This window comes from Euprymna scolopes, chromosome 12 (genome assembly GCF_053919585.1).
Source record: "Euprymna scolopes isolate OS-2025 chromosome 12, ASM5391958v1, whole genome shotgun sequence".
NCBI classification, from domain to species: Eukaryota; Metazoa; Mollusca; class Cephalopoda; order Sepiida; family Sepiolidae; genus Euprymna; species Euprymna scolopes.
In genome coordinates, this window is record NC_136493.1 from 47322984 (window position 1) to 47337459 (window position 14476).

At 33.9% G+C, this 14476-nt stretch overlaps 1 protein-coding gene across 2 annotated transcripts in view; it reads right to left on the minus strand.

Moving 5' to 3' along the window:
• Positions 1–2357: 2357 nt before the first annotated feature.
• LOC145291273 (trafficking protein particle complex subunit 3-like) overlaps positions 2358–14476 on the minus strand; it is a 31311-nt gene continuing 19192 nt past the window's right edge. For both annotated transcript variants that reach the window (XM_080136900.1, XM_080136899.1), the window contains exons 4-5: positions 9947–10129; positions 2358–4903 (exon numbers count right to left, since the gene is read on the minus strand). In XM_080136900.1, the coding sequence (XP_079993026.1) occupies positions 4784–4903; positions 9947–10129 (303 nt within the window). In that variant the 3' untranslated portion in view covers positions 2358–4783. The remainder of the gene's footprint in view (positions 4904–9946; positions 10130–14476) is intronic.

The window sequence follows — 14476 nt, forward strand, 5'->3', positions numbered from 1 at the left end:
ATATATATAAAATAAAACTAAATCATCAGAACTTTATTGTAAGGTTTTTTGAAATTACGTTTTTTGACTTGTGAAGTTTTAAACAAATTTTGAAAAGGTTTTTATAAAAAAATTATTTTTTAGTATTTCATTTTCTTATATATTGTTATGTATATTCTTATATGTTGTTATGTATATTCTTATATATTATTATGTATATTCTTATATATTATGTATATTCTTATACGTTGTTATGTATATTCTTTTATATTGTTATGTATATTCTTATATATTGTTATGTATATTCTTTTAGCATTTAATTATTCTTTTTTGCCCCTTCTCTCTTTTGCCCCATCATATTGCCCTTCCCCGCTCCACCAACCCTATAACACATTTTTTTCCTAATTTTAATCTCAAAACTTTTTTTCAATTCTTACCTGAATGTTTTCACAGTCGGTGTCGTCTTATTACCTTTACTTTTGTATAATGCTGGCTTTTTCTCTTCTGATGTGAAGTATTTAGCTTCGAAATGTCATGGTCTAAAGAGGTTTCTTCTTTATTGACTTAATAATATAATAAAGTTCCTATGTAACTTTACTCTTTATCTTCTTAACTCATTCTTTTCTATATATATATATATTATATGACAGCCCCTTTAAGAAATTCGTTTCTTATCGTTGAGCACTTTCCGTTGAATTAAAAGTCGGTCAATTTAGCTCTTATGTGTAGATCATCGTATAACGATTTGATCACTGTCTGTCTGACGTAATGAACATTTAAATTAAAATGATTAAAAAATTCAACGCTATTTCACACGGTTAATAGTAGCCGAATGGATACGGCCTCCGCTAATCGAGCCAGAGATGTTTCGTGTCGCGGGGTTCGAATCGTTCGACTGGTAGTAATCGTGACACCCTGCGCTGAAGAATCCCGAAAGGATGAAACACTAGTGTCTGTAGGTATTTAATTATTATAGTAAAAAAATAATAAATAAATATATATATATATATATATATATATTAGTGATGGGACGATTCCAATATTTTTCCCTGATTCCCATATAATTACTGATTCAGTACTAACTTTTCGATTTCGATTCTTTATTAATCTATAAATATTTAACTATAGAATGTTATTCATTACTGATTACTGTGAAAACACATGTTAAATGTGCAGATAATTTCTCAAGCATAAAAATACACTTGCGAAAGGATCTTTAGATTTTAGTTTTACCGGTCGTCTAAAATCAATAAATATTTATTATTTTATCGTTACTACCAGCAGTGGAAGATTTTGCTTTAAACAAAATCAAGTAGAAAAGAAAATTAAAAGAATCGTTTTGGGCATCGGAAAATTGACACAATTTTTTCTGATTCCGATACCCACTAAAGTTCCAATTTTTCCCATTCCAATTCGTCGACCCAACACTTGAATAACACTGGGCACAGTATTATTATTTATCAATTGTTCAATTTTTTTTATTTTATAGTTTAACGATATATTATTAAAGAAGGTAAATTTGACAACAAAAAAGAAATTAAAATACACTTCTAAAATAATTTTTTTTCTTTTCTTTCTTTCTCTCTCTAGCTTTAATTAAATGTTTAAAAAAAAACAAATTAGACAAAAGGGGAAAAGAAAAAAAATTTTTTTTTTAGAAGTGTATTTTAGTTCCTTTTCAGTGTCAAATTTTTTTTCTTTAATAATATATGGTTAAAAACAAAAGAACTCAACAATTGATAATAATGGTAGTGCACCCAGTATTACTTAATTGTTTTATAAAATTATGTACCCATAAAAATCTTGTATATATATATATATACATCATGAATTACCCATTAAGTATCAATTAAGTACCCACAAAAATCTTTTTAATATATATATATATATATATATATATATATATATATATATATATATATATATATATGGATTTTTTACCCTTCACCAGACTATCCATTCATGTGAAATCTTTTTATCATTTTTCTTTTACCTCCTATTCCCCTTACCTCACCCTTTTTTTAACCAAGTAAGATCTGTGACTTACTCGTAGTTTCATTAAATACTTTTCTATGCAAAATCCGATCCTGCATTTTGCTAATTCCTGCCCTCTGATGAGAAGGAGAGTATTTCTTCTAAATTCCGCGGATTAAGGACTATCCACTTATCTTGTGTTTCCTTTTTTAAAATTAAATATGTTTTTAACTCTTTTTCAAGATGTCTTTTAACATGTGTTATTAATCATTTGTTCATATATATATATATATACACTCACACATACCTCACATTATATATTGTGAATTACGGTAAACATTTTGTATGTGATTAATTTTAAATTTTTCTAAGAAATTTATGTAAATCAGAATGCAAACAACAGATTTTCCAAAATTTTGAACTTTATTTTTCTGATAATTCTTGAGCTTTCGACAAAATTTTGTCATCATATTCTAGAGGTTGAACTTGCAGTTTCATGCGAGATTGGTTTGGTTTGGTTGTTTTGCGGTATATCAACCCTTTTCGGGTTATTTAATGCCGAATCCAATTATTTTTTAAATAGTATTCATGTTGCATCCAGTTATTTTACTTGTATTTTCGATCACTAGTTTATAGTGTTTGGTTTGTTTGTTTTTTATAGTAGATTTTATCGTTTTTGTTCCCTGCCTTGCAGAACAGGAATGAGTTTTGCAATGGGAAAGGGAAAAGGGTTACAGTGTTAATGTTTGGTACATTTTAAGTTAGGAAACCAGTCAGGAAGTGGGGGGGGGGAGATAGAAAGAGAAAGGGGAAATGGGAAGAAAAACAAGAGGGGGAAAAGGTGGGTTGCTTTTTTTTTTTGCAGAACATAATTAAGTTTTGCAAAAGAGAAGTAGAAAAACAAAAAGCATCAATGTTAGGTGCATTTCGTTTCAGTAAGCCAATATCTTCAGACAGCCTGATCTGGTAGCACCAGTTTCACGGAAGATCGATCCTTTTGTATTTGCGAATCCTGAAACAATACTCATCAGAAATGATCCATTATGTACGAGTAACCAAAGACACAAGACTATTTTACATATGGCTGGAGGGAAATGGTTTGTATCCTCCAGTCGCTCCTCCGATGTTGTTGGGATTCTTTTCAATCATATGATAGCAAAACTGGAGACTGGAGGACAGATAGACAAAATATTAAACTATATACACAGCTTTCTCTTATACGTACAGCCATCTCTAGTTTTATCATGGTTCATTTTATTTATATTTGTGAGAGAGAGAGACACGGAAAAAAATATGGTCATCATTAATTTCAAAGGAATCCTAAAAAGAGTCACTTGGCTCTTGTTCAAAACAAGTTATTATAGCATAAAACCATTATCTTTATAAATAAGCTTATTTTATCCCCTATTGTATTGCCCATTATAGCTTTGTAAAAAATACCATAAAATTAACATAACAATAAGATATAACAACTTAATCCTGTGTTTTAGTTGTAAAAATATAAAATAAAACAAAACAGAAGGGATATTCAGTTTTAGATGTACGGAATGTTATTCAATGCTACAGTTAGTTCGTTTTGTACTACGTGCATACATGTGTATGTAATATGTATTTTAATTTTTTCACTCAACTACCAGGCTAAAATGCTATAGTAAGGATAGCAGCCTCAGAAAATATATAGTCTGACTCCTAGAATTCCAAGATATCCGACTGCCTGTTATTCCTAGATTATAGACTTTGACTCATAGCATTTTCACTATTTTAATTCCTTAAAAAAGCCCAGCTTTTGCAACCTTGGCTTTAAGCTAAAAGTGAATTCAATTTGTGTCGCCATCATAGGAAGGTGATGGCTGGCTGGAAAATGGAAAGTGATGGAGATAAAGGCAATATAAAGAGAAATAATAAAATAGTTGAGGTGGAAAGGAGATAGAAGTTTTGATTGAAAGATTTTTAGAAGAATCAAGCACAAGGTTAGAGTGAAAAATTAAGTTTTTGTGAAACTGGTTGAAAAAGGAGACAAAAGGAATAAAGGGGAAAAGCAAAAAGAAAGGTGAAGAGAGAAAACGAGAGAGAAAAGAGGAAAAAAGGAGAAGAGTTAAAAGAGAAAAGAAAGACAAAAAGAAAAGAAAAAGGAGAAAAGAGAAAGGAAAAAAGGAGAAGAGAGGAAAGAAAAAAGAAGAGAAAAGAAAGAAAAAAGAAGAGAAAAGAAAGGAGAAGAAAGAAGAGAGGAAAGAAAAAGGAGAAGAGGGGAGAGGAAAGAAAAACGGGGAAAAGGGAAAAAGAACAGGAAGCAAAAAAGCAATAGAGAAAAATAAAAAGATACAATATTATTGAAACAAAAAATAAAAACAAAAATAAGGAAAAAGAGGAAGAAAAAAGTAGAAAAGAAAAAAGAAAGCAAGAAGTGGAAGAGGAAGCAAAAGAAAAAGAAAGAAAAAGGAGGCTATACAAAATGGACTAGAAAGAATATAAAAATAGTAAAATAAAGAAAAGTCTAAGTAAAAAAAAAAAAGATAAACTGGTCATCCTTTTGAGACTTTCAGTTTGCTGCAATTCCATAAAATAAGATGAAATCACTTTCATATGATTCCATTAACGGTTGAGACTGATGGTTTTATGGAGTAAGCATTTCCTTTTTAAGTTGTTTAGTGATTTTAGCTGGGACAGGGTGGGGATGTTAGTGAAAAAAAAAATAAAAGGAATAAAGGGAGGGCGATTACATCCCAAACATCATTTGTTACAAATGGAATGTGATTCAAAAACAGTCCTTCCTACCCAATAGGGTAGGATGTGGGGATAGGGGCAATTTGTCTCCCCCAACACCCTGAATTTAATCCTCCCCAGCTGGTAGGGCATCTTCTAAACGTTTGATGAATTTCAGACGGATTTCCGTTATACTATCACCTTTCAGTTGGTCTTGAACAATTCGCACATCCACATCCATTTGAACCTGAAACAAACAAAGTGAAAAAAAATTAGGGGGAAAGAAATTGCATATTACTTAGCCATAATATGATATGTGAGTTGTTGAGCGCAGTTGTTATTTTTGGGATCATTTGCTATGATATGTGAGTTGTTGAGCGCAGTTGTTATTTTTGGGATCTTTGGCTATGATATATGAGTTGTTAAATGCAGTTGTTATTTTTGGGATCATTTGCTAATATTTGTGAATTGTTAAGTGCAGGTGTCATTTTTGGGATCTTTTGCTATGATATGTGAGTTGTTAAATCAGGTGTCGTTTTCTAGGACCATTCACTATGAATCAATTCTTTCATAAAACAAAAGATTTCAACATTACTTCTCAACACAATTATATCACCTAAGGGAAACAAAATTAAATGCATGAAAATTTTTAATACATTTTGGATCATTTGGACTACTGAACTCATTTTGGATTTTATTTCCACAAACTTTCAGCTGATGTAATCTTTAACATTCCTCAGATCCATCTAGTCAAAACTGGGAATCTTTATGGAATTTCGGATTGAAAATCTTTAATTAATCTTTGGAGATCCACCATGATCGGATAAAAGTCATAAGTAATTTGTAACTGTATTAAGGATTAAATCTTCACCACTTAGTGTTGATCATGTCTTAAAACTTTTATTCATTGGACCATAGATTCTTACAGAAAATTCTGGTGTGCTCTTTGTAGAACATGTTTTCCAAATTTGAACAAATTTTATTTTGTTGAAATTAGAATAGATTAAAAATAAAAATCTGCAAAGAGAGGTGAGGATTACTCATTTCTAATTGAAAAACGTAACAGGAGTTGTCTACCTTATAAATGTACAACCAAATAAAAATTAAATACTAAAAATTAAAACCTAAAACGACTTTAAAGCAACACAGAGTAGATACAGCTTGTAAAAAAAAAAAAAAAAAAAAGAAGTCTGATTATATAATAAAAGCTATATTTTCCAACCAATAAAGAGTGGTTCTACATTATTGGGACGAGATTTTGTAGTCAATAAATGGAATTTTCAGATAAAAAACAATGGTTTCAACTGATTTTTTTTGTCAATTCTAATAAATTACAATGGTAACTTCCAAATTATGCAGTCGAAATTATCTGAATCTAACTAAATTATTAAACAAAACAACTTTAATCGTGTTAGCAGGTGAAAAATTGCCGCCATCGTTGTTTAATTCGAACGAAAAATTACCCCCCCCCGTTGAACTCTCCTGTGTTTTACGATCGTTTTTATTAAATTCTATTTTTTATTTTCTTTAAGAAAAAAATGTCTACCTCATCAATTTTCGTAATTTTTTGGATAGAATCATCTTAAAAATATGAGGAATACGTAGATACCATTATTTTCATGTGAAATTCAATTTTACGATTTCCGAAAATCTTGTCCCAATTCTGTAGAAGCGCCCAATAAAGTCACCGAGAAAGAATACCAGGCAACCTTAAATTGATAAGGGGAAATAACTTAATCAGATAAGAGTTATCGAACTTAATAGTGTGTAATTTCCATATATCTATGTCTGTCATTGTCCTTGTAAATCAGCTGCCGGCCTTCAAAGCTTTCAAAACCACTTGAAGACACATGAAGGGCTATCTGATGCAGAACGTGAAACTTGAGACAGCAATCATCTGTAAAGATGCTGTAATCATCATGTCTATATACCACTAAAAAGAAGTGGGATTGTATGCAAATAGAAACTTGATTGGTTGATTGACAAAAAAAGGAATAGGTTGAGTACACATTACTAAGCTCGAATCTTATGTAAGCCTCTAAAATTTTTTAAAACTTTATACATGTTTTATAAATTAAAAGAAAGCATTGCAAAAATGTCCTTTTTTTTTTTTAAAATTACCTAATTTTTTAAATAATATATATATTCACAGGATACCGTGTTATTTATTTATTAATGTTGTCTGTCATGCTTACATCTGAGTGACTGTCGTTTAATTGTTATGGACTTCCATTTCTTGTAATAAATACTTTTACCAAAAATTCTTCATAAGTTTTGGTTTCGATTATAGCTGAAGGAACTCAAATTGTATATATATTTTTTCTTTCATAAGTTTTGGTTTCAGTTTCGATTCAAGCTGATGCACCCAAGTCATATGGATATATTTTTGAAATCGCAACTTTATGATATATAAAAATGGATAAAACATTAACTCTATAATAATATATACGAAATTTGCAAGAATTAAAATATCATATTTAAGCATACTTTACGACTGGGCTTTGCCAGGCGTTCGTGCTAGCTTAGATAAATATTTTTACAGTTTTAACAAAAGAGCTATAAATTATACCATTTATGCTGAACATCTACAGAATGCCAACATATGAATGAGTGCCCTGTGGAATTTCCACAGATCCTGCAAGTATATATATATATGATAAAAAGCATTACGAGGCGTGTATGAAAATTTTTAAGCATCGTGTAGAAGAAGCGTTGTTACATGATCAAACCCATGATTTTTTGTACAGACTTTTGTATTCTTGTTATTTTTTGAAATTCTATCATGTTTCTTATTTTTTTCAGATTTTTGAATAAGCGCAAGTCAAGAATTTAGTGAAAAATGGAGAAAACAGAAAATCGTGCAGTCATCAAGTACGTGCATTTGAAAGACATGACTGCCTCAGAAATTCATGAAGACATGGTGAAAACATTAGCAGAGAGTGCCCCATAATATGCGACAGTGACACGTTGGATCAGAGAATTCAAGCATGGCAGAGACAGCATTGAAGATAACACAAGGTCAGGAAGACCCCCAACTGCAACAACCAAGGATAACCTTCACCTTGCCTTGCAGATGGCCATGGAAGATCGTAGAATATAATGCCGTCAGATAGCAGAGAGACTTGGGATATCCATTGAGCGAGCAGACAAAATTTTGACCAAAAAACTGGGATTCTCTAAGGTTTCTGCAAAGTGGGTCCCTCGTCTTTTGACAGCTGAACAGAAACGCACCAGGTGCACTGTGTCAAAGAGCAATCTTGAACAGTTTGAAGCTGATGAAGACAATTTTCTTGCTCGATTCATCACTATGGATGAAAGCTGGGTTCATCACTACCAACCCGAAACCAAAGAACAATCAAAGCAGTGGAAGCACACGTCATCTCCGACCTCCAAAAAGGCCAAGGTCGTTCCTTCAGCTGGCAAGGTCATGGTTTTCTGGGATTCCTAGGGTGTCATATTGATCGAATACTTTGAGAAGGGCCATATAATGACCGGACAGCATTATTCTGGACAACTGAAGCGCCTACGGGAAGCAATCAAAGAAAAAAAGGCCAGGAATGCTCACAAGAGGGATCCTCTTCCACCATGATAATGCACCAGTCTACACTTCATGCAACGATTCATGATTGTGGATTCGAACTTGTTCCTCATCCACCTTATTCGCCAGACTTGGCCCCCTCTGACTTTCATCTGTTTCCCTAAATGAAAATAACCTTGGCTGGTCACCATTTTGCAAGTGATGATGACGTTATAGCTGCAGTCGAGGAGTTTCTTGAGTTCCAAACAAAGGCATTCTTCTACACCGGGATAAAAGGGCTTCGGCATCGTTGGAGCAAGTGTTCAGCCAATGAGGGGGACTATGTTGAAAAATAACTCATCAAAACTCATTCTTTTTAGTTTTTCTGATGCTTAAAACTTTTCATACACCCCTTGTATATTTAAAGCAAATTATTTTTGCTTAAAAACATAATTTCTAATGTTCTTTTACCAATAAAAAAATATGTAAATACATTCATTATAGTTACTTACTCTCTTGTGCAAAAAAGTAGAATATTTTTCCCCATAAAGTTGTAGAAGTTAAAAACTGACACACACAAGTAGGGTACCAAGCTGGTATAAACTAGTATTTATTTATGCTTTTGATGCTTGTGCTGTTTACAAACAGTGCTATTTTTTTTTTTTACTTAAATTCAATTTTAACGGTATTTTTTTTTGTTTTTTATTATCATAATTGTTACTTGAAAGTACAGAATAGTTAAAAAGCAACCTACTCGCCATGTTAAGAATGGCTTTCCTTGGGGAGGGTCTATGTTTTGACAAACTTCTAGATCTGACCTTTACTTCTGATCTGAGATCGAAATACATCAAATCCGTTGCAAGGGCTGCTGGAAAATGGTGCGATCGTTCTACTGCTCCAGTAGATGTCTCACTGCTGATGCAATTCTCTACCTGTATAAGCGCCAAGTACGTTCAAGGAAGGAGTACAATTGCCACATCTAAGCAGGAGCTGCTAGAAGCAGCATATCTTGCATTGACAGAGTTCAAAATAGACTTCGTAACTTAGTGGGGGATGCCCTTTTTTCTTCCCTGCAACCTTTTTCCCAAAGAAGAGATGTTGCGAGCCTGTCTCTGCTTTATCGTTATTTCCATGGCAAATGCTCATCTGAGCTCCAACTTATGCCCCCTCCCATCCTGACTTTCATGAAAAACACTCGTCTATATGAAACCACTATCAATAATTTCCCCCACTGTACCTAAACCTAAACGTAGATTCCATGAACAAAGCTTCTTTCTTAGAACTGCACGCCCGTGAAACTCTCTTCCGTTTTCCTGCTTTCCATCTGACTACAATATGCTTGTCTTCAAGTCCAACGTGAACAAATTCTTGATGAGCCCTCCCCTTAAGTAACCCAATTTACCAAATTTTCACAACTAACAATGACATGTTCCCCTTGACCACTGTATAGTCATTAACCCTTATCCTCGAGTGGCCTCTGGGCCTTGATAAACGGGGACTCCTTTGTAAGAAGAAAAACAACAAAAACTAACGGTAATATTTCAGCATGGTTTGTAAACTGCTAAAGTACCATCATTTTATTAGTATCAAAATTTTCTTCTGAATTTTTATTAATTCATCCTTCCTAGATACCACCAAAATGAAATTCAAACAACCAAAACTTGTAATATGAAGAGTAAAAAAAAATCACCCCAACAAAAACCAAATTGTAAACAAAATTATAAAAGGAATTGAAAAAAAAAAAAAAAAAAAGAAACTTTTTGTGACACTTACCATTTCTAGACATCCTTTGAGAGCACCACAAATAATATTTGAATAATTCAAAGCATTGTGTCCTTCTGGTAACTCGACAAATTCTGTGAGTGGATTGTTTTCGATCAGCAATGAGAACTCATCACCTGCCGGACTCCAATTAGAAACGACGGGTGTTATACCAAGATACATTTTAAAGCCAGCCTGAAAGAAGAATTTTTAAACGAATGTTGTCATGAATTATTTGGACTATGATTTTATTTGTTTTATTTTTCTTTTTCAGAAAATATAATGTTTGACTCAAAATTATGACTGACTCCCAGAACTCCAAAACGTACGATGCTGACTCTTTTTTTTTAAAGTCTACCATTCCACCTATTGATTTTTTGGAAATAAATCAGCAAAAATTGAGTTTTGAAAAAGAAAGAAACCAAAGAGTTCAAATTGTAACAAAAGGGAGGTAAATATTTTCTGAAAACTAAAAATCTTTGGCCAATTTAGCAAAACTTAATTTTTGCTAATTGTCTTCGAAAACTGTTTTCATTAATAATTAATCTTCTACCTGCTGTTTTTCATAACTTTTGGATATTTTTATTACTATGACATGATCAAGTAGATACAATTTGTTTTACTTGAAATTTAATGTTTCGATTTCTGTTATTATAATGAAGAAAACTTTTAAAAAATAGCAAGTAATTGCAGCTGATATTAGGATTTACAAAGCGATCAAATTTCAACAAGATTGTAACTTTATCTAATCGTTGGCAGACAGCCAAGCAAAATCATAAATTAAACGAAAAAGTCATATTTTATCAAAAAAGGATATAGCGTTCCATTAATTTCACCACAGGGAATGCAAAAAAAAAAAAAATAGAAACTTTTGAAAATTTTTAAATGTTCAATTTTAACCTAAATTCATTTTTTTTTTTTTTAAAACAACCACAACGAAACAAAGAATTAAATATTTTTCTTTTTTGCTTATGGGATTATTATTTTCTATAAGTGTTAGAACCAAATAATTTTAACATGCTTTGAAGTTGTAGCCTTTGAACAAGGGATCAAAGTGTAGTATTTGTTGTTTCTGATCAAAAGAGAAGAAATCCTTTTTCACTGAAGCAATTTTTTTTTATTTTTGTTCCATTTTTTCTTCTTCAATTTTATTATTTTGTAATTGCTGGGAAAGGAGTGTTCAACCAGATGCCAGATACTCATCTGTTATTTCAAATACTTAAACTGAGAGTTTTTTTTTTTATATAATTCTAATCGTCCTTTTAAAACTACAATAGTTTGTATTTCTCTTCGACTTGTTTCACCAGGTATATTTGCTAGGTAGTTTTTTAAAATATTTTTCATGAGTCTGGTTGGTCCTATAATTACTGGAATAATGAAGATCTTCCTAAGATTCCAATTTCTTTTCATGTCGTGGTTGGTCGCGTTCAATGCTGCCAAGACTAAACTAGTTTCATTCAATAATTACAAGAAACCCTCTCTACCACCTATAGCAATGGCCAACGACTCTTTATCTGAGAGTACATCTTTCAAACTCCTTGGCCTAACGTTCACAGGAAACATGAGTTGGAACAATTACATTGAAGGAATTGCCAGGGCCGCTGCAAGAAAGGTGGGCTCTCTCTACCGTGCTAGAAAACTACTAACACCCGAAAGTATCCTGTACCTCTATAAGGCCACCATTCGCCCATGTATGGAGTATTGCTGCCACATCTGGGCTGGTGCATCTGCTACTAGTCTCTCGCTCCTTGACAAGGTTCAAAAGAGAGTCGGAAACCTGATAGGCCCTGAACTGGCATCTAAGCTTCAGCCTCTGTCCCATCGACGAAATGTTGCATCCCTCTGCCTTTTCTACAAGTATTTTAGTGGTGAATGCTCTGACGAACTGCAATCACTTGTGCCCCCACGACGTAGACACCCTCGACAAACCCGACAGGCTGCTAAATCCCACCCCAACACTGTAGAGATCCCTAGATGTAAAAGATCTTTTTACTCCAATAGTTTCTTCCCGAGAACCGCTAGACTCTGGAATTCCATTCCAGGTCCCTGCTTCCCCAACAGTACCGACGTTCAGAAGTTCAAGTGTAACGTGAACCGACATCTTGCTGCCCAAATCCCTACATAGTACCCCAGTAGTTGTTGCCCCTGATAGTAGCCCCCTACACCAAAGTGGCAATTTGCCTTGTTTGGGGTGAAAATGTAATACAAAAAAAAAAAAAAAAAAAAAAAAAAAAAAAAAGACCTTAATATTTTCTTAACTTCTTCCTCTCACTTGCCTACCCTGCCTGTAGTGGCATTCACCCGGGATGGATGGAGCCGGCTCCAATGGTGTTAATCGCATCTCAAGTCAAAGCCATCCACCCTTGTTCAGCAGAGTTTTCTCCAGGCCAAAGATGTTACATCTAGCACGTATAGTCAAGTTATGAATCTGGTTGGAGAGGTGAACACACAGGATATGGCAGAGCAGTAGTGATCGAAGACTTCAAGTTTATAAAGATCCTCTCTGTGCAGTGGCCAGGTCTCAAATCCATAGAGAGGAGTTGTTCTGACCATGGCCTCATAGATCCGCAGCTTCATAGAATGTCTTATCTCCTGACGAGATCACAGTCGTTTTTGAAGATAGATGAAGGCTGCTCTAGCCAGGTTGATACGAGTGATGATTTCTCACTTAGTTTAAGTCAGCATCATAAGGGACACCAACTTCAACTATGGTTGTTACTTTCTTTCTCTTGTTCCATACCACTATGTCAAGTTTAACAGCTCCATTTTCTATGTATGTAGTTGTAGGGATTGCATAGTCATAATGGATGGTGTACAACTTATTTCCAACTGTTTTTTCTGGTATATGTTCCCAGGACTTGCTGCAATGTTTTACAAATAGTCCACTGAGGATATTTACAAGCACCATTCAGAGTGCTCCACTTTGTAGTGCTGGATAGGATACCCCTGTCATGCACATACACGAAAAGCCAACCTTACATCTAACTCTGCATTTGTGGGGAAGCAAAGTAATTAGCGGTCTGAAGGTGATGGCAATGGAGGAAAACACCAACCTTGAGTGGAGCATAGTTCTTCAATCTCCACAGAATTGGTTGGTTGAATTTCTGTAATCGTAGTGGTGATGTAGCAGCCAGAGTTTCCGTCTTCTCTTCACTTTGTCATTGTAAACCCCTTCTTTTTAGCGACAGCTCTTGCAGACGTTGTTTAAAAGAGCAGCACAAATAAGAAATCGACGAAAATACTTGGTATAACATCCAGGTGTGGAGTTATCCCATTCAGCGAATACATCTTGTCAAATTATCAATCTTGCTGCAGCTTGCTACTTAAACCAGTCTTTGTAGAAGGAGTGTGTGAAGTGCATGCTTTACAAGCATATGGCATGGTCATCTATAGGTATACCGATGAAAAATAGAAAATTCACTGCGAATGTACTTTTCAGCCGCCCTCCAACTCTTATTCCCTCTATTCTCTTTCAATTAGATGAAATGGAGTTGGAGTCTTTTTCGATCCTAGCAGAATGTTCATTTCGTCGGCAGAATCAATTGGCTGAATTTCTGAAGATGCAGCGTGATGTGGCAGTTGAAGTTTCCATCTTCTCTTGTTCGTTACAGGAAATCTTATTTTTATACTAACATCTCTTGTAATTGTTAGTAAAATTAAAAACAGCACACAAATCCCTTAGGTTTGAATAATCTCTTTGGAATTTTATTCTTTCTTTGGCGTGTACATGTACAACCGTAAAACAACCACCTATCTTCTCCTCCTTCAAGGTAGTTGTTAGGATAATAGAATACAGTCAAGGGGAACTAACTCCTTTTCTGTTTCAGGCGGAGTTACCTTCCCCTTTTAACTCTTATGCGAGTTCTCGCAAGGAGACACTGCAATAACTTGACGAGACAGACGCTAGTCAGTGCCATTAAAAGGATGACTTTGAACCCGTGTAAATGAAGATGGAAATATATTAATTCTGTCTGTGATAGTTGTGGCGCACAAACTCAAATAACGTTGAACTAAGGCTGATAAATGTAATGCTTCCTTGCAAAGAAAATGTCTACGTCGAAGTTAACTGTGCATATTTTCATGCCTTCTACTACTTTCTGTCATTTATGTGCTACATAATACACACATACATTCATCTTTTCTTTCAAGGCATTGATAGTTATGATATGTCAACACTCCCATTCATAACAGTCGTGGAGGAAGCAGCTATCCAAAAGTCCAACTGTCTTCTCTGGTGGTTCAGTCAAAAGACGAGCTCTTCCCTGTTCATTCACCCTGTGAAACTGTAAACTTCCTGTCTATATGATGCAACTGCTGGAACACACAGCCTTACTCAAATTCAAATTGAAAAATTCTAAGAGTTGGATTTAGAGATGGAACTGTAAAATTTTTATGTTTCTGGTTGAGAATTCACAACTCATTCACAACCCTATTCAACCTATATCAAAAAACAACAAGTGAAGTATGCATGGTACCCCGCGAATGCACAGTGAATGTAGCACAAAAAAAAAAAAAAAAATGACTAGGTTCAGCATTGCCCCC